The 22,835-nt window shown below is 51.8% G+C and overlaps 1 protein-coding gene across 2 annotated transcripts in view; it reads right to left on the bottom strand.

The window, feature by feature from the left end:
- Window positions 1-22,835, bottom strand: part of Shank2 (SH3 and multiple ankyrin repeat domains 2) — a 445,228-nt gene that overhangs the window by 244,692 nt on the left and 177,701 nt on the right. The window contains exons 1-2 of one of the 2 annotated variants that reach the window (XM_005351595.2): window positions 5,888-6,303; window positions 1,744-2,062 (exon numbers count right to left, since the gene is read on the bottom strand). In XM_005351595.2, the coding sequence (XP_005351652.1) occupies window positions 1,744-2,062; window positions 5,888-5,924 (356 nt within the window). In that variant the 5' untranslated portion in view covers window positions 5,925-6,303. Of the gene's footprint in view, window positions 1-1,743; window positions 2,063-5,887; window positions 6,304-22,835 lie in introns of those variants that run through there. The other variant, XM_005351593.3, reaches the window with a different exon arrangement.

Raw genomic sequence — 22,835 nt, 5'->3', positions numbered from 1 at the left:
CTCTCTCTTTCTCTCTCTCTCTCTCCTCTCTCATCCTCCCTCTCTCATTCCCTTTTCGTCCCTCTCCCTCTCCTCTCATTTCTGTTGGAGCAACCCAGGGATCAGGATGCAAGGCAGGGGAGGGAGCCCTTTTCCCTCGTCACTGAGGTCACCATGTCTCTGCTCCACCGAGGGCAGGATTTAGTGTGCAGATCCCCATGTTCCTATGGATCCAGAGGGAGAACATGTGGGTAGAAACAGGCCAGAGCCACAGGGCAATCTGTCACCTTCACATCCGTGTCTGATAGGCTGGGATGGACAAAGTGGTTACCCCAGAATCTCCTAGGGCCTACAGGAGAAATACTAGACTGTCCTGTGTGCTCTGAAGTCCATGGCTCATCTAGAATGATTTATGGTCTCTGAGCACCTTGCTCTGCAATGTGAGATCCTTGTCTCAAGAGGGTGTCCTTCCTGATACCAACTGAAGAATGGGTGCTTGTTGGGGGAATAGATGGTGATGTCAATGTCACTATCCTCACCTCATGACCTGAAACCCCAGAGATGGGTGGGACTTGGGAAAGGCAACCTGACCCAGATGAACGTAACTGGTGATGGGCCAAGGATACCACTGTCTCCCCAGTGGTCTCACCAGCACCAGGCCTTTCTCTTTGCCAAGGCAAAAGTCACTCAGGACAGGAAAGACAGTAGTGGAATGTCCCCGTGATGAGTACAGCTTGATCAGCCTGTGATGTTAAGCACTCTCCCACATCTAGGCAGCTGAGAGAGGCCTGGAAGTACTGACTGCCCCACCCACCTCCCAGGGTTTCCATAGGGTAAATGCAAATCTCCAGGATGGGCTCAGGATTGTGACTCAGCTGTGCCTCTGGGTGCCACTAGAGGGTGCCGTCTCTGGAGAGGTGAGCACAGAGATGTGTGCTATGTAGGCCCAGGGCAGAGACTGTGGACAAGCACACCGCTTTCCACTCTTTCTGGGTCAGACTGTGCTAGGTAGGACAGGGCAAAGAAAATCAAAAGGGAAGAGACTGGGGAAAGGGAGACAAAAGATACTAGGGAAAGGAGAATGGAATTCTCCAGTGAAGACAGGACCATGGCAGGTGCCTGTCCGCATCCTGCCATCCTCCACTACCTGCCACAGGGATCACAGGAAGCTAGAAGATCCATTTGTGCTGCCTTGAATCTCTCTGATGGTCACCAAACATGGCCTCAAGGCTTCCATATGAGATGAATCCTGAGAGCCTCTTCTCTTGGCTAAGAAACTCGGGAAGGCAGAGGTGTGTCTGAGAGCTGGAAATAGGGATGTAGGTCCCTTCCTGGCTGTGCAGGTTGGAAGCCCCTTCCCTACAGAAGGTCCAGCCTGTGCCACCCTGACTGGTCCCTTAGCCTGCCCCATTCTAGTTTGCTTCAGAGGTGGGTGGAGGGACTCTGAGCCCCTGCTATACTGAACAGACTGTACTTCAGGCTGTATGACACCGCAGACTGTACTCTCTATCCTGGTTCCCTAAGCCATTTCATTACAAGAACCAAGGAGACAAGGCATTGGAAAGGACATAAGGCCTCTGCACAGCTCAGCGTCCTCACCCATGCTGAAAAATAGCCATTAAGGGTACCAGGCTAAGCAGAGAGCCCCCAGGCTCAGAGAACAGAATACAGCCTTGGTGTTTTCTGGGGTAGCCTGAGTTGAGAAACATGTATGGCTAACTGTCTCCCACAAGAGCCCATGCCCATTACCCAGCTTCTCCTTACCCCACATGCCAATGTGGCTGTGGTCTCTTGCCATCCTCGCCAGTGCCACCGAGCCTGTTGAGTGAGGGGGAGCGACTGCGGGGCCCGGGGACATAGCTTCCAAGGCTCTTCGTGGCTCCATCGGGCTTGCTGGGTGTCTGCTGTAGCAGCTGGGGTGAGAGGCTTCGGTGGGAGGTGGCTGCAGAACAGACAGCCCATTCCGGTGCACCAGCATGGAGGTTGTTGTCGCTATTGGAACGCAGAAGAACTCTGGGGGCAGCCAATGTATTGGGGGGCCGCCGCCTGCGGTTGGAATAAGCTGGGGCCTCTCGGAAGGGCACTGGGTTGAGGAGAGAAAGAGAGAAACAGATGAGTAATGCCAGGGAATAAGACACAGGGACGGCAGGTCTGTATGCATCCAAGCCCCCGTGCAAACTGGTGATGCGTCTGAAGGCTTGATGCAAGATCTGCTGCTGGGCTCCCCAAAGCCTGACTTGCCCCCCACATGAATGCAGAGAAACACTGAGGCACATGGAAACTCAAGCCAGGACCTCGATGGAAGGCACTCAGGGTCAGGCCTTCCATCGGGCCAGCCCATGCCTTCAGCAGGAAGACACAGCCATGACACAGGTAAGGACAGGCTTCCCCATGTCACTAAGCGTTAGGACACTACATGGATCAGGATCATCCCCTTGAAATGGGACTAAACCTCTGCAATGAGCAGAGCTGTGTGTCCAAAGTTCATACGCTAGGGTATAAACCAGGACCTTAGGATGTGACCACTTGTGGAAAGAAGTCCTTTACAGGGGTGACCACATTAAAATGGGTCACTAGGATGACCTCATGCGACGGCAATCATCAGAATCCAAAGATTAGGATCCCAACACACAGAGGATGACATAAGGATACAGAGAAGACATCTGTAAGTCACAGACAGACCTCAGGGAATCTGCCCTGTGTCACTTTAAGCTTGGGCATTCAGCATCCAGGATGGGAACTAAGGGGCATTTCATCTTTATGAACCACTCAGGCCCACAGCCTTGGTCACGGCTTTCCCCGCAAGGGAAGCCAGTCACTTCTCCTCACCCCCATCACTTAGGAAAAGGAGACCACAACACCTCAGAATCTTTCCTTTCTTCTCCCAGCAAGTGGGGCCTAGTACCGTGCAGCAGTAGCAGGTGGCCCACTTCACTGAGCGTCTCATGAAAAGGTCTAGACAGAGCTGGGTCCTCACACTCTCGAGCCCAACACACCCAGGGACTCAGCCAAAGCAAACCGGGACACCTCAAGGGATGGCGTTCACGCTGAAGTCACCCAGAGTGTTCAGCTGCTTGGTCAATAAAAGAAATCAATCTCTACAGTCTCTCAGGAGTGGCACTCCAGGCTACAATGACAGTGACAATAGCTGTCCTCGCCTTGATGGCCAGATACACTGTGCATCTCCTAGCCTCTTGATGCCCAGGGAAGCCTTCCTACAGGATTTCTATCCCTGTATCCTGTGCTGCCTAAGGCTAGGGCTCCGTTTTGCAGACAGGACCCTTTGAAGCCAGAGAACCTGGGCTTCCGGGGAACTAACCTGAGTAAGAACCCTGACATCAAAAGAGAAGCAGAACACCACAATTTAGGACAGCCTATGGTATCAGCTGCCCAAGGTCAGAAGTCAGAGGTGGGCACCCCATATCCCAGAGTCCACAGCCTTCTACTCATCTGGACATCAGAATTATGAGGACATAAGTAGTACTAGAATAAGTAGTTCAGGCACAGTTAATGGGAACGGAATGGCTCTGGCAGACTTTACAGGGTCAGAGATGGCCCTGCAGAACTCACAGAAACAGAGGTGGCCTAAGCACAATTCACAGGGACAGAGGTATCCCTAGAGGAACTCATGGGGACAGAGATGGCCCAGGCATAGCTCAAGAGGTGACCCCAGCAAAACTCACAAGGATAAAGGTGGTACTGAAAAAACCCACAGAGACAGAGGTAGCATCAACACCGCTCATGGGGACTGAGTGACCTGGGCAGGCCTTCTAGGAACAGAAGTAGCCCCAGCATAGTTCACAGGGACAGAGGTGGCTCTGAGAGTGCTCGTTCAGGTCAGCTGTGAGTCAAGACACTTCTCTGTCCTAAGAATCAGAGCTAGATGCCAAGCGGGAAGCCATATGGCAGGGGAAGAAGCTGTTGGGCTTGGGGTCATTTGATGTATAAAAGGAGTCCTCATCCCTCCAGTGGACAGAGGCATGTCTCATGCAACCTGCTTCCTCTGCAAGCTTTTGATGGGAGAAGATGCTCAGCCAAGCCATTGGCTATGTGCTATCTCACTCCCAGTTTCTCCAGCATGTGACTCACAGGGGCTGGCCAGAGACAGACCAGGAACACCAAAGGCCGGTAGTCTCTGCTTTGGAGTCAAGAGCCTGTGCTCTTGAAGAGCTAGGCGTAGAGCCCCAAAAGCCCAGCTCCAAGAGAATCATAGCCAGGTCAGGCTATCAGGTGTGTTTGGCTGGGCACAAAGGAAACCTTACTGATGACGTTACCCTGAGTAGGACCTTGAGAAGTCTCAGAGTATTCACCATGGAGCCTATAATTGTTACCAACAGGGAGTCTGTGGTCCTCTTGGATTTAAAAGGCCTTAAGGACAGGTGACCCTGCTATCCCAACAGGCCTCATCTGTCAATCACTGAGATTGGGGGCTGGCATACACTTTTGGTGTGAAAGCCAAAAGACTGGCAGACATGGAGAGGATAAGACGGTCCCTGCACCTTGGGGCTTCCAGGAGTACCCCTTGGGTGAGGCACCTGGAATGTATCACACGGCTCCAAGACCCGGACATGCAGGTACCCTGAGACTGCATCTGTAGAGACACCCATCCCTAACAGTACAGTTGATTGCATCCCTGACTATGTAACCAGTAAGGCATTAGCACCCTTAATGGCAAAGTGAGTGGTTTGGGGAGGGAACTCAATGTCCTGCCCAATGGGAAGATAAATTCTGTAGAAAAGTCCACAGAAACACAGAATAGCGATAGCATTATTTAACACTCTGAGATTCATGTCATCCATGGGTTCTAAAAATCGAAGTCCCACATGGTGAATTTTGGTAAGCCTCATTAGAAAAAGAAACAAGTCTACTCTATTTCCATTCCGAAGGAAGGAGGGGGCAGGCTGTCCTCATGCAGGCGAAGCCATGCAGGCAGAATAAAAGAGCCGGGACATTTATACACATTTCACCCCAAAGACCAGGCAAGTGAGTCAAATGGACCCACACAGGTGACATTAGGGTGAATGTTTTAATGAAAATCGCTTTGCTTAATGGCCAAACCTCTCATCAAATTAGTTTCTCAGCTGCTGAAATATCTCTGGTGTTTAGTTCACAGTGAGCTTGGGTGGAAAGTGAGCTTCCTAATTTTCTTAAAGTCACCTCTTTGGAAACCTGGTTTCATCAGAGAAAGAGCTTGCCGTCTGACAAAACTCTCTGACTGGGACCATACACGCAAAGGATGTTTTTTTTTTCATAAAGTGTTAAAAATAGCTTCTTTCCTGTCTGAAAATGATTAATATGCCGCCCAACGGTTTCCTTCTTTCAGGCAATCTGCAAGCCCTTAGGTGGGTGGATATTTTCTTAGCTGTCTTACATGCATTTATTTATACAGTTTTTTTCTTCCCCACAATAAAATTCATACAAGGTATGATAAAGAGGGATTCTTCATGCACCCCATGGCTTCGCAGCCAGGGACAGCCAGGCAGAACTGGCAACTGGCACTGGGAAAGGATGCCATGGGTGCACCTAGCCATGTGCCCTGACCCTCCTTAGCAGGTGCTCACATTCTCCAGGTGCCCTGGAGGATGAAAGCCAAAACTTCTTCTATTTTCCCTAGGACCTAGTTTTCCAATGTGCCCTCTGGCACAGGCTCTCTGGATGAGATGTTCTGGAATGCAATTCCACCAGAGGCTGGTGGCTCAGGAACACACTAAAATACAAAGGCACCTTCATCTGTGTTAATCTTCCAGACCCGGTTAAAGCCAAACCAAATCACAAAGCTGGGGCAATTATTCCTTGAGCAATGAACCACAACCAGCAATTTGAGGAGGCACCCGAGTCCCCTCTCCCCACAGAAGCAGCCCACAGCTGCTCGCTAGGCACCCCACGCTTCCTACAGCTTTCTCCTTACCTTCCTTCTTGGTGAAGGCATTTAACAAAGACTTCATTTTCCCTGTGACTTTGGCAGCAGTCCGCTCATTATATAACCCTCTCGGCGGGCAGGAAGGCTAGGCGCGCAGCCCGGCCCCTCGGAGCTGGCGCGGCTGGGACCCGGCGAGCAGTGGCGGGCGTCTGGGCGCTCTGCAGCCCCAAGCATCGCTGGGCATGCCAGACCCAGCGTGCTGGTGACAAAGCCCACCCCATATTCTGTCTGTCAGCTGGGAAGCAACTGTGCGCAGACTGAGGCTGCTCTCAGAACCGGCTACCTCTGGCGGCGATCCTCATGTGAGCAATGCCACTCTGCTGGGCGAGCAAGCAGGGCATCGGGGAAGCAGCACCACGCAGGGTTAACATGGAGCAGGCGACTGCGCGCGAGCTGGCGTCCAGGAGACACCGGGAGGCATTTATGAGCCGGAGCCCCAGTTATCCAAGGAAACCCGGCTTCTGCCGGGTGCTCGGTGCGCCTGTGGCTAAATATAAAGTGCTGTGCTTTTTCTTTTTTTCTTTTCTTTCTTTCTTTTTTTTTTTTCACATTTTTAAAGAAGAAGCCAAATCTATTTGTCAGCTAGCAGATGTAAGAAAGTCAAGGGGGAAATATCTACATTTCAGACAAGCCACCAAAAGATCCCTGACACCTGGGTAGGCAGGGCAGGATTCAGGAATCCTGACAGTGACCTATTTCCCTTTGAAAGAAACAGACACAAGTGGCATTACTTCTCCCGCCCTCCCCATTCTGATAATGACCCTGGGAAGGCAGGACTCCGCCTCCTACTGCTTACATTTGCTTTTTGGGTGGAGGGAATGGGAAATAATAACTGACCAGGTAGTCAGAGATAAAGCACCCCAGTTTGGGGGCAGTTGGCAAAAGTGGGCCCTTCAGAGCTGTTTCCCCACATGCCTCTGGCATTCACACCCCAACAGAAGTCTAGAAGCAAGGGAAGATCTCCCCAACTGCTGCCTTGAGAAAGTTCTATCTGTATAGCAAACAAAGCATGATGGGGGGAACAAGCAAAGGTGGGTAGGATGGGGAATGATGTCCATGCCAGGGTGGAGGTGCTTCCAGAGCAGGAGCGAGTGTAAGGGTCAGACTTTGCATGGGGTGCGTCTGCCACTGGGGCGGTAATTAAGTGTGAGCTTCTGCGGTTGCTAAGAGAACAGCTTCCCAAACCCAGCGGGGTGGGGGAGAAAAGGAAAAGGAAGAGACAGGAAAAAGCAACTGGAGCACTGAATTCAATTCCATATGGCTGACACAGTTTATGTCAACAAAAATGGCGGTGTAAGGAAGAGCAGGCTGGCATGCCCAAGCAGTGGCACTTTCCTTCCTAAGCATGCTCAGGATGGCCGACGCTGTGCCAGGCGTTGTCTAGGTTCTGGGAAGGGAGAGACTGTGCCTGATTCACTGTGTGTCTGTGTGTGAGCTGCATGTCGGCTGAGCATTTAAACATCATTTCCATTGGGCCCACACGGTCGTCAGCCATGTCAAAACCGCCCGGGTGACATCCTCCCCTGTAGTGTCACAGTCGGGTGGCATCAGAACCGCTCCTGAGACTTGTGCTGGCTTAGAGACGGAGCAGCTGTCTAGTGCTTATTGCAACATCGTGCATGTGGCTTCTGGGCACTTGGACCTTCTGGGCAAGGCTGGGCAGCTTCCAGGAGGACCTCTACCCACAGTATCACCCATGAGGGTACAGCTTTTAGGGATGAACTAAAGACAGAGTAGGAAAGTTTCAACATGGAGGTTTCTAGATCATCATGGAACACTGGCTGGAGGCCAGACTGGGGTGGTGACAGCAGTGTCCACGAATACAGGAAGCCCCATATCACAGGCCAGGGACCCTGCCAGTCATGCCCCTCAGCACATGGGCTCAGGGGACTCGCCAGAGCTCTGGGAACTCTCTGGGACACCAGCGATGCTCAGTGCTTGTTCCATCTGTTGGGGATCAATATCTTCCAGAAAGCGCAAAGCTGCACCCAAGCCAAGTTTCCCTGCCACCCACTGCTCTGGCAACTCCTTGGCCACTGTGTGATACAGAGTGTGTGCCCACAACTGTGTTGTGAAGCCAGAGGCCAGGCTTTGTGCCAGTCATGCCCCCCCTCCAAGATCCTATATCTGACACTGACCTTCGGTGGAGGTGGAAGGAGACCTCGTCCCTGGACACGCTATACCCTCTCTGAATCAAGGAGATGGCAGAACCTTCTTTTCCATATGGGTCTCAGATATGTCAAAAGACCAAGGGATAAGCAGGTCTCTGTCCCATCTTCCCTAGAGCAGAACCCCAAACTCCCAAACTCCAGCCAGGGAGCAGTATCACATGGCCCAGATACAAAGTTCCCAGCTGCCATCACCACCAGTCATACATGAGGTAGCTGTTCCTTTGGGTGCATTTGTTCACAAGTAGAAACTGCTGTGGAAATGTGCAGGGCCCTGGGCTGTCCAAGGAGAAGAGCTGGGAATTGTACCAAGCAGAACAGTGTCTCTATCCAGCTCCCTCAGTGGCAGCCAGAGCCAAGCCTGGATTCCATGTCCCATCAGGCTGTGGAGAGTGAGCTGTGCTGGTCAGAAGGGCAACAGGTGTAGTGGATATCATATGCAGCCAGGGGAAATAGTCACACTACAGACAGAAGATGAGGTGACAAAGGACCCCCCCACACTGTGATTCCACACCAAGGATGCTCTCTTCAGACACCTTTAAACAGTTCTTTTTCTTTTCCCTTTATGATGCATTTTGGTCATATTCACACCAGTGACCCCACTATCTTCTCTTGGACATTCAACATCAGGTCTCTTTTTCCCTGTTAAAATTCATAGAAAAACGGAACTTCACCCAGCAGCCATCCAGTGCTAATAGCCCTTCAGCTGAGAGGGGGCTCATGAGCTCCTTCCCATCCACACTTCAATTCTGGCTAGCTTGGCCTTGTAAAGGTCTTATACAGGCCACAACCACAGCTGCTGGGAGCTCGTGGAGCGCGGAGCAACGACTGTGCCATGTCCAAAAGACAGTATTTCACAAGCCTCCACACATCCTCTAGTGATACACTCTGTCTGATCTTCCTTCCATGATGTTCCCTGAGCCTTGGTGGTGGGGGAGGTGCAGAGGGTTGTGACAGAAGCCCCACGGCCCATGCCGGGCCAAGTTTTCAGCCACTCATTTTCAGCACTGACCAGTTACGAGGTTGCGTTTACCATCGTACACTGCTAAAAGAATCTTTCCTGTCAAGGCTAAGAGCAGCCAAACATGGAGTGGAGGTGACCTGTGTTGTGGCTGTGGCAAATGGGACAGTAGACAGGTGAGCTGGGGACTGTGAGATCTGAACAGGCAGAGTCCTGGGTACTCGGTCTGGGGTAGACTCAGTTGAAGAGAACTGGGGGTGTCTTATAGTACACTCTGAGAATTCCTGCTCTGGGAGTGGGTGTTTCTGATACAGTCCTATCGTGCTGTCCTTGAATGACCCCAGGAACAAAGGGGTCCCTACCTGCCTGTGGTGATTCTTGCTGTCAGAGGAAGGTCATGGAATCCCTACCCTAAGGAGATATTAGCTCTGTACCCCACCCCTACCATTGAATCTCTCCTCCTGGCTTCACACAACAAACAGACACAGGGTCTGTTTTATCCCTCATCCTATGATGCTACTACAGCCAGTGACCTCTCAGCATGCCTGGCTGGCAAGACATCAGCCATGATCATCGATGTGAATAAGAAGCCCATGGGAGCAGTCGTGGTCTGGCTTACACCGCCGTGGCTCTGTACTTAGAAGTCAGTCAACAGACAGTGAGCCCAGGCCCTCCTCTCCGAGTACAGCGCTGCCCACTCCATTTCCTGGGGTCTTTTACCCTCCTGACCAGGGGGCCCAGCACTGACCCAGGCTTCTGAGGAAAGTTGTGGTGCTGTTGACCGAGGCTGGTAGCAAACTGCAGACCCCTGGCACCACTGATCCATCCTTAAGGACAGCAGAAACTACAGTGTAGAAATTAAAAATTAAAATTAAGGGAGAGATGAAATCCAAAAGCTGTTTCTCTTTAGGACTGCTAGAGGTTCTTTGCTCACAGTACGTTTTCTCATAGTGGGGTCTGAGATTTCTGGAATGTTCTGGGAGCATCCCCATCCTGGGGTCCCTGAGAGCAGCCGTAGAAGTCTCTAGAGATTTTCAGAGGCTGTGCAGGGTGCCTGGGTCCTGGAGATGCCACTGCCTCAACCAGCATTACAGGTGTGACGATACCACAGTCCAAAACCAAGGGCACCAAGCAACCATTTTCTTCTGGTTTTCTCTTTTGCCTTTAGTGACAGGGTCTCAGTCTGTAGTTCAACCTGGCCTGAAACTCCCCCTCCTCCTGCCTCAGCCTCCTGAGCGTACAGTGCTACATCTATAAGCATCCTACATCAACATCCACCAACCTGGTTTTATTCCGGATGGCAGACCAGGGCAGTACACAATGTAGAGATGGCAGAGAGTCGCAGTCTAGAAACACAACCATGGAGCTGTCTACCCGAACTCCCATCCTGCAGAAGGTGGGTACCATTTCTGTCTGCCACCACTCAGTGTCCACGCATACTTGAAAAAAAATCATATTGTACCCTTGGAACCAATTTCAGGAAGACAGTGATACAGTGACCCTGAATGAGCCCCAAACCATCACTCCATGGCCTGCATGGCCAACAGCCTGCATCCCTACACCCAACCCTGGCCATGGGACTTCCTCTCAGAGACTCACTAAGTCCTTCATTTCCATGTCTTTTGACGGCTGCCTGACAACAGGCTGGAAAATAATTTTGCTTCTTGTACAAAAAAAGGCTCTCCATGCATCAGAACATTTTGAGGCTCTCAAGTCCTGGCAGGGAGGATGTGGCAGGTGCTACCGGCACGTGGTGAGACTCGGAAGTGCTTGCTGCTGATGACAGGCGTGTCTCCCCTCACTGTGGCTTCAGTGAGGGGTATGGGAGCCAGGCAATGGGCTGAGGCACTGTACTCTGCAGCCATGGGCTGGCTGGTCAGGAACTCCCTTGACCCTCGGTTTCCCCCTAGGCAGAACCACAGTAACTAGGAGATTCCCAGTACTTGGCTTTGGGGTTACATGAGTCCATGTTTGCAGGACAAAGCAAGATGTCCCCATGTACAGCCCTTTGGAGAACTACCCAGTGGGGGGTGAGGCTCTGACTCCAGAAAAGCCACCCCCCTCTTTGTACTCCTGCTTCTGTATAAAAGGATGTACCAGAGCTGCTTCATCAAGAGTGGTAGGGGTTCAAGTGCACTTCTATTTGCGACAGTACTGCCAGTGACGGCTGAGTAATATATATAGGTCATTAGAACACGTAATGGAATCCAAGGACATGGCTCAGTGTTTGCTTAACACACGCAAAGCCCTGGCTGGGTTCGATCCCTAGCACAGCACAAAGCTGGCGTTGTTGATATAATTCACACCCACAATCCCAGCACTCAGGAGATGAAGGTGGGTGGATCAGGATTCCAAAGTCATCCTCAACTACACACAGCAAGTCTGAGGCCATATTGGGGTACGTGACACCCTACTTCAAAACAACAAGATCCCAACCAAACCACACGACAAGTCAGCAGATGGAAAGATGGTGGGCAAGGGTCCCCCACACTGAAAGCCATACACCCATCTTAGCATGTTCAAATACCTCCGTTATCTTTCAGGGTGTTACCCCCTCCAAGATACTTCCCTGGCTGACCCTGTCACTGGAGACACTGTCCCTCAGGATTCCCAGTGCAGCAGTCGGCCCTCTGGGCTTTTCACAGTGCTAAGAGATGCCACTGTTTCCTCTTGCCCTGAAACTGGGAGATGGGAATTCCTAACACACAGGAAACTGAATGAATGAGTGAAGAGCCCAGCTCCCACCCATTGGTTCCAGGCACAACAAGCTAGTCTGTCTCTAGTCCTATTTAAGTGACATGAATAACAGCCAACCTATTGCTCTACCCAACCCCCACCCAGGGCTTGAGCTGAGGCATGCCACATTGCCACACCAAGCAGCTACCTGGGGGCCTGGGAAGGCCTGTGCAAGAGAGCTCTGAGGATGGCCCTGTCCTTGTCACTTGAACAGAAGCAAGAGAACTCAGTTTCCAGAGTCCTCCCAGTATCTACAGAGCTCCCCGAAGCCTTATATTACTTGCTGTGAGAAAGCTGGGGCCTAACCTTAGCTTCTAATGCCACCTAGATTCACCCATCTGATGCTGAGAGTAAAGAATGCTCTGATATGGGGAGCATCCTGTAAGGCAGTAGCAGAAGCAGAACCAGGTTCCACATGGAGCCTACTTGGGGTCACTGCTTCCAACTCTCGGCAGTATCTGTGGACTGCGGGGCAGCCCAGACTGGCAGCAGGGTCCTGGGTCTGTCCCCCAGTTAACCATCATACCCTTTCCAGCTCCCTGTCTCCTGCCTCCCTAGCTATAGTGCCCTCTTACTGATAAGAAAGGCTCTGGTTGAGGAAGCCCATGAGTTTGGATCCCAGGGCAGGCTGACCTCAAGGTCCCTGGCTACTAGAGCGAAAGCTGATTCACGGACCCTGAGTACATCTCTCACATCTGTATCAGAACCTCCTGGGTCCAAGTGTCACCAGAGAACTGCATTAGCCACAGAGAAGTCTTTAAACCCCAGAACTCTGCACCAGCCAATGTGTTTTTGGGGTCTATGCAGGGATGAGATACCTGCTGAGCACAGAGCTCCCACACTGCACACAGTACCTGTCACATGATCATACATGAAGCTAGACATCACTGAGGTTACTGTGAAGATGTGCTAAGGACAGGCCTCAGGGTGTGCTAGGGGCAGGTTTCAAGGCCTCCAGGTCTCCCTAAAAAGCTGAGTGGCCGCATATGTCAACGATGGGGTAATCAACTAGGCCCTCACCGAGGACAGGAGGGTGCTCCCTCCCTCACTGTACATGCGATAGCCCAGGAGCCTCCGCTAGAGAGACCTGCCTCAGCCATCTCAAGGCTGTGTTCTGAGGATGCACCGAGGGTGGGTACCGAGGGCAAGTTGGCTATGTGCATGAGGCTCCATGCTTCCCTTCAACTCAGGCCAGAGAAAGACCTCAAGGTGCAAAGCTTTGTGGTGTCACAAGAAGGGAAGAAAATGCAGTTAGTCAAACTTCCCATTCTCTGTGGCACACCACATCTGATGCCCTGAGACGATCCTTATTTTCCTCCTGAGCTTCTACTCCACTGGTCTTTATTCCGGGGGAGGAGGGTAAGACAGAAAGAGACAGGGCTGTAGAGGCAGGGGAGTACCTGAGCGGCTTTCAACACTGGCACAGAGGCTGCTCTGTTTCCTGATCTGACAGAGAGCCACGGGGAGCTGAGAGGACTAGGAGAAGCTCTAGAGGACAGGAGGGTGCTCCCTCCCTCACTGTACATGCGATACCCCAGGAGCCTCCGCATGAGATCTCAGTGATCCATCAGACCCCAACTCCACCAAATGTCGGGAAGGAGATACACAAGGCATAGGACACGTTGGTCAGCAGGGTCTGACTGGAGCAGGGAGGCAGAGGCAACTGGGCAGGTAAGGGCCAGAGCCCGAATCCTCTAGCCCATCTCCGCCAAACGCAAACCAGCAGACCTTGCTTCCTTTTCCCGTAGCTTCAGATAACTGCAATTTAAATATTAGTAGGCAAAGTATCTCCATCTCACGGTAATTGGTGAATGAGTCATACCCACATAAATAAGGCCAGATATTAAAAGGCATCTCAGCAGTAACACGGGGTTAGCTTTGCACAAAGATGTGGGTGTCTGCGGCGTCTGCACCATTCCTGGCAGGAGCCTCTGAGGGGCCCAACTTTTGGAAGATGCATGGCAGGTGGGGTGAGTGGTGTCGCCATGGAGTGGAACTAGTCTGGGCCTGGCTGGGCTAGACAGGTGCTGAGGGCCCAGGTGGGAACCAGGAAAGAGCCTCTGGCATGCAACCTGGCACTGCCTTGGGCTATGTGCCCAGGACCACAGCCAGCGCAAGAGTCCTGGGCCTGAGGTGGGCTGACAAGAGAGGTAAGAGAGACAGAGATGCATTTCAGAGGGATCCGAGGTGTCACATGGTGCCCCACCAGCCAGGCCCACCTGCCCTGCCTGCTCAGGAGCTCTATACTTGGCCCCTAAGGCTGGTAAAACTCACTTCCTGACCCCATTCTGGATTCAAACATCACCCTTTCGGCCTAGCTAGCATCCTTTTATCAGGCCCAGTCTTTTCCCACATAGGCCTGTCTCTGAGCCCTGGAAGCTTCTGCTGGACAGAGGATCAGGTTTCTGGCTTCTACAAGGAGCAGAAGACCCCACCTGTTTGGCTCCCCCAGGAGAGCCCTAGAGTCCTGCCTTCCTGCAGGAACCCCTCCCCCAAGATAGAAGGACGCCCGAAGGTCCCCTGTAGACTTCAGAGAGACAAAGATAGCTGTCTGCAGGGAGTTAGCCAATTACCAGCCGCACTGATTAGCAGAGTACAGTCCTCAGCCTGGGAGCCAAGTCCGTGCAGCCGCCCTCCTTCCCCAGCTTCCAGCCCTGATGGCTCCTTCTGTCCAGCTCCTAAGAATTCATAAAATTTGAGCTTGAGGCTAGCAGACAGGCATCCTAGATCAATGTATGGCCCAAAGTGAGATGCCAAGATACAGTTTCCTCATCCGAAGAGAAGGGAGCACCCCCCACCCAGCCCTGCCTCCTAAGGTTCCCTGAGTGTCTTGAAGGACAGAAAGCCTGGGAGGGGCTTTAAGACCCAGAGAGACTGGACTCACCCTCAGCATTTCTGGAGATGGGGAGCGGGCGCTGAGCCCACCCAAACTATGTAGCTCAGCATCTTCCCATCAGAAGCATGTGGCATGGGCTGCCTGCCACCAGCCTCCTTGGCAGGAAGTCTTACGAGGTAACTCAGGGACTCCAGAGGCTCAGGCAGGTATTCCTCTGCATGTCCAACATATAATCAGGTAGCTGCATCCTGCTCAGGGCAGCATGGAAGAGAGCTGACCATTGCGTGGCTTGCCTGCTTCTCCATATGTGGCACACAGACCGAGCTCTTGGCTACTAAGGAGAATGAATGGAGGCTTTCTGGCCACCATTGTTCTGGCTAGACTCTTAGGGGCCTCTAGGGAGAACTTTGCTTCTAGAGCTACCCTGGCCTACACAATCACTGCTTTCTCCTCATAGGCCCTCCCCATATGCTGGAGAATAAGGCTGGACTGTAGGAGCCAGGGCCACACTGAGGGGCCACTGTGACTGCATGACACCAAGTGACAGCCCCACACAGCAGCTGTGACCAAGCATAACTAGAAAAATCTGGCCTCCATACTGAAGGCTAACGTTCTTCAGTTTGTGTGCTGAATCCCTGATGCTTTGTGTGATGGTCTCTGTAGACAGGGATGCTGGAAAGGTCAGAGTTAGGTGAGCCTATGAAGAAGGGGACTCGTGATTCATGGTCTTATAAGACAAGACACCAGAGAGGATTGCTCTCCCTCCACTTCTGTGCTGTGTGGTTTTCCAGCCTTCTGAACTGTGAGCTGAATAACCTTCCTTTTTTTTCTTTATAAACTTGCCTCCAGCCGGGCGGTGGTGGCACACGCCTTTAATCCCAGCACTTGGGAGGCAGAGGCAGGCGGATCTCTGTGAGTTCGAGACCAGCCTGGTCTACAAGAGCTAGTTCCAGGACAGGCTCCAAAACCACAGAGAAACCCTGTCTCGAAAAACCAAATAAATAAATAAATAAATAAATAAATAAACAAACAAACTTGCCTCCAGCATCTTGTGCGTAACACGAACGAGCTACTACAGAAACCGTCTTACGTTCCGTCCTAGCCATTACTTAAGACTTCATTTTGCCTTTCTTTCTCAGCAAAAGGTTTGTCTTATTCACTGTACTGAGCCCAGCTGCCTTCAGAGATGCCTTCAAGTGCTTATCCAATAAACAAGTAGATAAATGAAGGCTTTCTCCCACCTCACCCTGGGCTTTATAAGAACTAAGCCCTTCATTATGAAAGCTGACTATTTCTAGAATTCTTCACATCATGAATACTCCTTCCTGTACCTGGGTTCTTCTGGAAGGTCTGGGGTGGAGGAGGGTCTTGTTCAGTTCTGGGTGAGCCCACTGCTCGGCATGGTGGGAGCCAGACCATGGGTGTAGGTGCCCGACAGAAGCGACATGAGGGAGGAGAGGCTTATCTGGCCTCACTGGTTTAGGGTACAGTCCAATCTGGTGGGGAAGACTCGGCGGCAGCGGCGTGAGGCAATGCTCACATGCTGTCCACAACCAGGAAACTGAGAGAGACGAACGCTGGTGCTCAGCTCACTTTCTCCTTTTCATTAAGGCCTGGACCCCAGCCACATCTAGGGTGGGTCTTCCTGCTCTGTTAAACCTCTCAGAAAACAATCCTCCCAGAGGCATCTCCTAGATGCTGCTCTCCACATTGGTGGTCAAGATGAATGCTCACACATGGCAAAATGCTCTTCTTCTCTGCGTATCTGGTGGTTTCCTATTCCTCTTTGAACACTGTATCAGATGCAGCACAAACTGTGTGTGTTCTTGCTGCACAAACTGTGTTCTGTTATCTTCCTCCAGAGAGTGTTGAGTGTTTCTAGCAGTAAGTAAAATCACTGGCAGAATGTCCTGTCCCATGAAGGCTGTTCCAGGGTTCTTCTGGCGGGGCGGGGAGCGGGGACACTGTGTCTACTGCATTGGTCTTAGGCTGAGTTCTGACTCTGACCTCCCTTCCAGGGTTCCTATAGACAGCTCAAAGCAGGACTCTCCTCCCCACTATTGCCTCTGCAATGGAAAGCCCTGACATCTCGTTGGACACTTCAAGTTCACTTTGCTGGTTTCTACTGGCCCCTTCAGTTCTTGCCCTGCACACATACGATGGCTCAAAAGCCTGTCAGAGATTGGAGGAAAATCTGGGTACAGATTTTAAGGGTGTTCCTCTTTCTGGAAACTTCCCCCTTCTACTTCTAGCGATCTAGAGAACTCTGACCCCAATGTCCAAATCCCAGATCTGAATCATCAAGCCAGTGAGATGCCACTATTCATCAGGGTTTCTCCTGATGGCGTCCCTTCCCTTGGGGAACCAGAATCTCTGTTTTTATCTACTTTGGACTGCTTGGGTGTGGCAAGTGGCCTGTATGCACACCTCATCCCTGTTCCTAGGGGTACGGTTATTTGATATGAGTGACCTGGCCTCCAACCACCGAGACAGGCAGGGAAATAGCCTTCCCAGTGTTTCTGCTTCTGCCATGAAGTTTCCAAAATCACCAGGAAAGGGCACAGCCATGGAGGGGATTTCACTGCAACAAATGAATCCAACTACTTCCTGCCCAAGGGACCCAGGAGATCAGAGTGGGGACTAGTGGGAAGGAGATCTTGCTGTTCTGATCACTGTGTCTGTCAATCAAAGATTAAGGTGGGGCAGGGACTGTAGCTCAGTTGCTAAAGTGCTTACCCCACATGCACAAAGTCCTGGGTTCCACGCCCACTATAAACCAAGGATAGTGGTACAAGCCTGTAATTACAGTACTTGGGAGGTAGAGGCAGGAGATTAGGAGTTCAAGGTCATAACCAGCACTATGGCAAACTTGGGGCTAGTCTGGGCTAAATGAGATTGCAGAACATGAAATGCTCTTGAAGTTCCTGGGAACTGGTTCTGGGACTCATATCAACTTGTCCTTACTGGATCCAAACGCCCGGTTGTATTTTGGGAACTAAAGAGGCACTATGACTGGCTTAACCTTGAAGCAAATTCCGGGCTGCACTCGTGGTTTGGTTAATATTAGATGACACTGGCATCAGGAAAATCCCGAAGCCCAGGGAAGAACAGGGGACATGGGAGGACTGATCAGCACCTTGTGCAGTCAGGGTCTGAAGGCAAGGAGGGCATGTGCCCATATGGTCATAGATCCATACTGGGCAGTGCTGTGGGGATGGACTTTATTACTGAAATTCTGGCCCCAGGCTCCCTGCAGTGGCTGCCCACAATAGAGCTTGAATCACTTCCACCACCATGAGATGGTAAGCCAAAAAATGTCCCAACCATTGCACAGAGAAGCCATTGGGTAAACTCATTATGACTCACCTAGAAGCTCCCCACACTACACAGTGCGAAGTCAGGTAAGTTGACAGACACATGTGTGTTCTTGATAGACATACTGCCGTTGGGGAATCCTGGTTCACACAGGGGCTAAAATACTCTCTAGAAGGGCCCCAGAGATGGTCTGGAGGCTTAAGGCCAAGGCAGTGACTGTGGTCTTACAGGACACCTATCCAGGTTTGTATTGCGACAAGGATTAGCTATGTCCTTGAATCAGAGTCCTTATTCCCTCTGGGCCTGTATCTTCATGGTAAATGAGACCCAAGCAGCGCATTGTATAAAGTCCCTTCTGGCTTCAGGAGCCACGGAGAACTGGGCACAGTGGTGGCTTTGCAGGATTCTACCTGGAGCTTGTATGCACTCCTAGGTGGAGTATGGGCTACCATCCCCCACCCAGCTAGTGGGACCCTAGGATCGAAGAAGCTATAATCTGAGTTTTATAGAAGCCGGCTCCTCCATGCAGCTAGCGGAAGAAGCCATTCATGCCTAAAGCTGAAAGAGACATTGCTGTGGGGCCTGGGAGAGAAACAGTCGGCGAGATCCAACAGTCAGGTGAGGGTGTCCTTCATCTGATGCTACCAGACGTTCTCCCCGCAGCCACACACACTCCTGACCAGCCAGTGTCCAGGAGGAAGACCTGCAGCCAAAGAGAACCGTCTCACAGGCAACTGTCACAAGGGAGATGCACCAGGGACACTCTAAAAACACTCGTTAGGAGGGTGTCCCCATGGAACATCTTCAGAGGTAGTCCTGGACTCATTGGCCCATTGGTTACTAGGTCTGGGCCAGGTTACTCCCATGGGGTCTGAGTGGGATGGCCCTGCTCACTGGCACGAGGTTGGGATGAGGTGGGAACAGTATGGCATAGGGAGTGACAGAGATAGAGTCTGTGTCACCTTGTCTCCCTGACAACAGTTGTAGATGTGGGCAGGCAGAGGAGCCTTTCCGCCTCCCTGGCTGCATTTCACCCTGCATTTGGGGTTTTTGAGAATGGTGGGCTAGTGTGGCCTCTGCTGCTTTTCCTGCTAACATTTTGGGATCCGGATGTCCTTTCCGTGGGCCTCAGCCTGCCCCAGCAGGTGCTGGACATGGAGGACTGGGTCTAACAAGTTGTAGATTACAGGTCTATGTTCCAAGCAGGGGCCAGAGCCTCCAGGGACCGAGGCACATGGGACATTAAGTGGGGACTGACAGTTGGCATTGAAGATAACATGTCATGGGCACTGGAGAGGCCTACAGAGGAAGCTGGACAGGCTTCTTGTGGCCTAGGGAGAGCATTTAAATGCGGGTAATGTCATACACAAAATTGTGAACAACCCCCCAAATTCGTATTTTTCAATCTCTGACTTCTACATTTGGAACCAGGCCCTGTAGAGGTGTGACTGGATTAGAATGGGTCTCTAGCCTGAGCCCTCGTCACATATGATCAGGGTCCTTATATGAAGAGAGGTGAGGACAGGGACACACAGAGGGACAGTTACATGAGGACATGGGGGAGAAAACACTGTGAGTAAAGGCGAGAGGCTTCCCGAGAAGCTAGCCCTGTAAGCCTCAATCTTAGATGGCTAACTTCTGGGGTATGGGGTGACGGGCAGGTACATGTGAAGACCCCGGCTAAGTGCTTTCTCCGAAAGCCCAGGCAGAGCAAGGAATGCTCGCTCACTCCTACATACGAGACTCTGGTCCTGGACTTGGCGTGGAAGCCAAAAGCTGAACTTCCTCTTCATGAGCTATGGTCTTGTCACCTCATCCCATTCTACCTCATCTTGAAGACACAGCCCAGTACTTCTGCGACAACAGCACAGGTGAAAGTTCTCAGGGCTTTAAGCCCGCACACCTCGCCTGTCTCTAGCCAGTCTTTCTTCCGGTCCCAGTGTCCTAGCTGACAGGGCCTCCACTACACCGGTCCCACTCCTTTATACTCTGCTTATGCCAACTCCCCAAGGAGCGCTCCATTTTCCTATCTGGGTCAGCAGCACAAGCCAGGAAGCTCACTCTCCTTGCTTACTGCCACCTGATGTGGCCACACATTTGTCCCAAGGAGTTGGGGAGGGGCGTACAGTTTCGTGCTCCTGAACTTGGTCCCGCTGGTATTACCAGGGAGGCGGTTAGAATGCGATGAGAGCCTCTGCATCTGACATAGCCCCATGTGCAGCACGGGACAGCTCCAGCACCTGCAGAGGGACAGACCTTGAAGTTCGCCTTTCCTTCCTGCACAGCCAAGAGCGTCTGGCCCCATGCCACAGCTCTGTGCTGTCCCGGGTGACATTATATAATGCCCCTAGAGGCTTCTTGCTGTCCTTTTCAGGCCAGGTTCCCTGGAGCTGGGTGAGATGCAATTGGACTCTTTGTTTGATCAGTAGCATGGCTGGGACATCTTTGTGCCTGTGGCACTTGTTTCTCTGCGCCTGTCCTTTTCTAAGAAGGACGCTGCAGGCCAAAGGGCCCCGAATGTGCCTACGGTTAGGGCAAATCACTTTCCTGGAAGCACTAATTAGGCAGCAGGAGTAAATTTTCTCTTAAAAAATAAGATATACCAGAAAGGTGCTTGTGCCCTTTTTTACTTGTCAGACCACTGAAACAATGGACCCCAGGTCACTGGAATTTCTGCAGGAGTCTCAAGCTGGGAAATAGAAAAGGGGCTGAAGCCTGGTGCCAGCCAGAGGGGGAACCTGTCTCCCAGAGAGATCTCATGGAGTTCTTGCAGGAGATCCTGGAGCTAACAGTGATGCGTCAGTGATGGGCAGGACCACACCCTGACCAGGACTGCTTAGCTATGCACACCTCCTGCCCCCTGTTTAACCCTGAACCTCATGTCTGGACCCCGAGGACAGATGGGAATCTCTGGACCTTTGTCCCTCTTCCCAGTGTGGCCACACAGAGTTCCTCTTCTCTCTGCTTTTCACTATTAGTTGTCTGTTTAATCAGCCTACTGACGATGAGCCACTAATTAAAACTATTAAGCCATTATTAAAACTGTTACAGAGAACCCAGGGTCTAACCCTAACAGCTCCAGTAACAATGTCAAAGCCAGAGGTCATCCTTCTAGCAGAAGACCAGAAACAATAACCCCGATGATATCAGAATGGTGTTCCTCTTTCCTGCTTCTGGAACCTCCCTAAGTGGAGCAGCAGGCTACCAGCTTAGAAGGTGCTGTCTACTGACTGGCTGCCTGCTCTGGTCCCCTTGGGTGACCTCAGGGAACTGTGATGGATATTTGGGGGGATGCTGTCTTGGTGATCATGGACAAGGGTGGGATCCAGTAAGATCCTATCACTCATACAGTCTGTTCCCAGAGGCCCAAACCAGGATGGCAGGTAGCAGAGTGGGGGCTGATGAGGTCAGACTCCAGTAAAGAATAAGATTTATGTTCCGAGTAACATGGAGGGGCACCATGAAATTAAGAATCACAGGCAGGCCCTTCGTGAATGAATAAACATATCCCATAATTACAGAGTTGGGAAACAGGAGGAGCAGAACAAAGGCGGAGAGGCGAGCGTCCCAGCTGCTTGCTGCAGGGCTGAAAATAGATTCCCCCTGGAGAAGACTGGACGCCACAGGGCGGAGTTGTCTGTGAGCTTTCTGTAGTCAGACAGCATCAAGAGCAGAGGGCAGGAGGGCCACCGAGGAGGGGACACGTCACCACAGAGGACATTGGGAAAGTCCACACACATCCTGGGAAAGCCTGTGGCAGAGGGTGGCCTTGGGGATGCCAGAAGTAGAATGACTGAAACCGAGACCAGCAATGAGGCCTTTGCCTCCGGGAGGCAGAGCAGGATAGCAAGCCAGTGCCTGCAGAGCCACCATGCACAAAGGAGGCAAAGAAGATGGTGGGGGCTTTTAAAGGAGGCAAAGAGCAAAGACCCCATCCTTCCTGGGTACTCTGTAGGGAGGGGGTTCTGAAACCACAGCATCTCAGCATCTCATTAGTCTATAGATTAATAGTGAAAATATTGGTCACATGTTCTGGCCAATGTGGATCATTTGCTTACCAGCCATCCTTGTCTTGAAGTCCACACATGCAACAATCCAATGTTGGCTTGTCTAATGGCTACATCAACCCAATAAGGGAGGGCATGATGACATGCCATGACTTCAGGAGATGACTTTAGCATAGAGAGATTAAACAGCTGGCCCAGATGCACAGCTCCACAGTCTTCTCTTGGGGACACCGTTATACCATCCTTCCTACCATCCATAAGACTGTTGGAATGGGATCCTCCCCGCCTGGAACATGAGACATCTAAGACCCAGGACAGCTCTGCCCACATGAAACTAAACAAGAATCCACTCCTGGCATGGAGCCCAACTTTGCTTACACCCCTTTCCAGAACTTAGTGGCTTTACTTGGGAGCCCATAACCTCATCAGTCTCCCTCTGGACCTTTTCTGCCCTGCATCCTCTCTGCTCGGTACAGGCCTATAAGGACCCCGGGGAGATGGAAGTGCAGGGCCTGGATCTCAGCTGGGCAACAGTGCCAAGGCCATTGTCCCTCCATCCGATCTAAGAACAGTTATGTTCACACCCGTCAGTGGTCTGTGATGAGACTCTGAGGAAGGGTTCCCCAAATGTGGCCTTGCCAAGCAGGGTGGTAGAAGGTTTGGCAGCAGCAAGGCCTCTGCTGTGTTTTTAAGTAAGAGAGAAATGCCAGGAAGCACAGCCGTCAATCCTGGAATCTGCTGTCAGTGTTAAAAATAGGGGGGCAGGGCTGCACCAGGCTGCCTGTGAGGAGCCCCCTCTCACACCAGCGTTTTTAATTAATTTTAAATTGCTCTGGAAAGGGGACAGCACTGAGAACCTGCCAGAGTGTTCCCTCAAGCTCAACGGCAGCCCCTACCAGACGCCTCCTCTGTG

Source organism: Microtus ochrogaster, chromosome 8 (genome assembly GCF_000317375.1).
Source record: "Microtus ochrogaster isolate Prairie Vole_2 chromosome 8, MicOch1.0, whole genome shotgun sequence".
Classification (NCBI taxonomy): domain Eukaryota; kingdom Metazoa; phylum Chordata; class Mammalia; order Rodentia; family Cricetidae; genus Microtus; species Microtus ochrogaster.
Note: the sequence above shows the minus strand (reverse complement) of the source record. Positions and strands in the feature narration are given on the sequence as shown.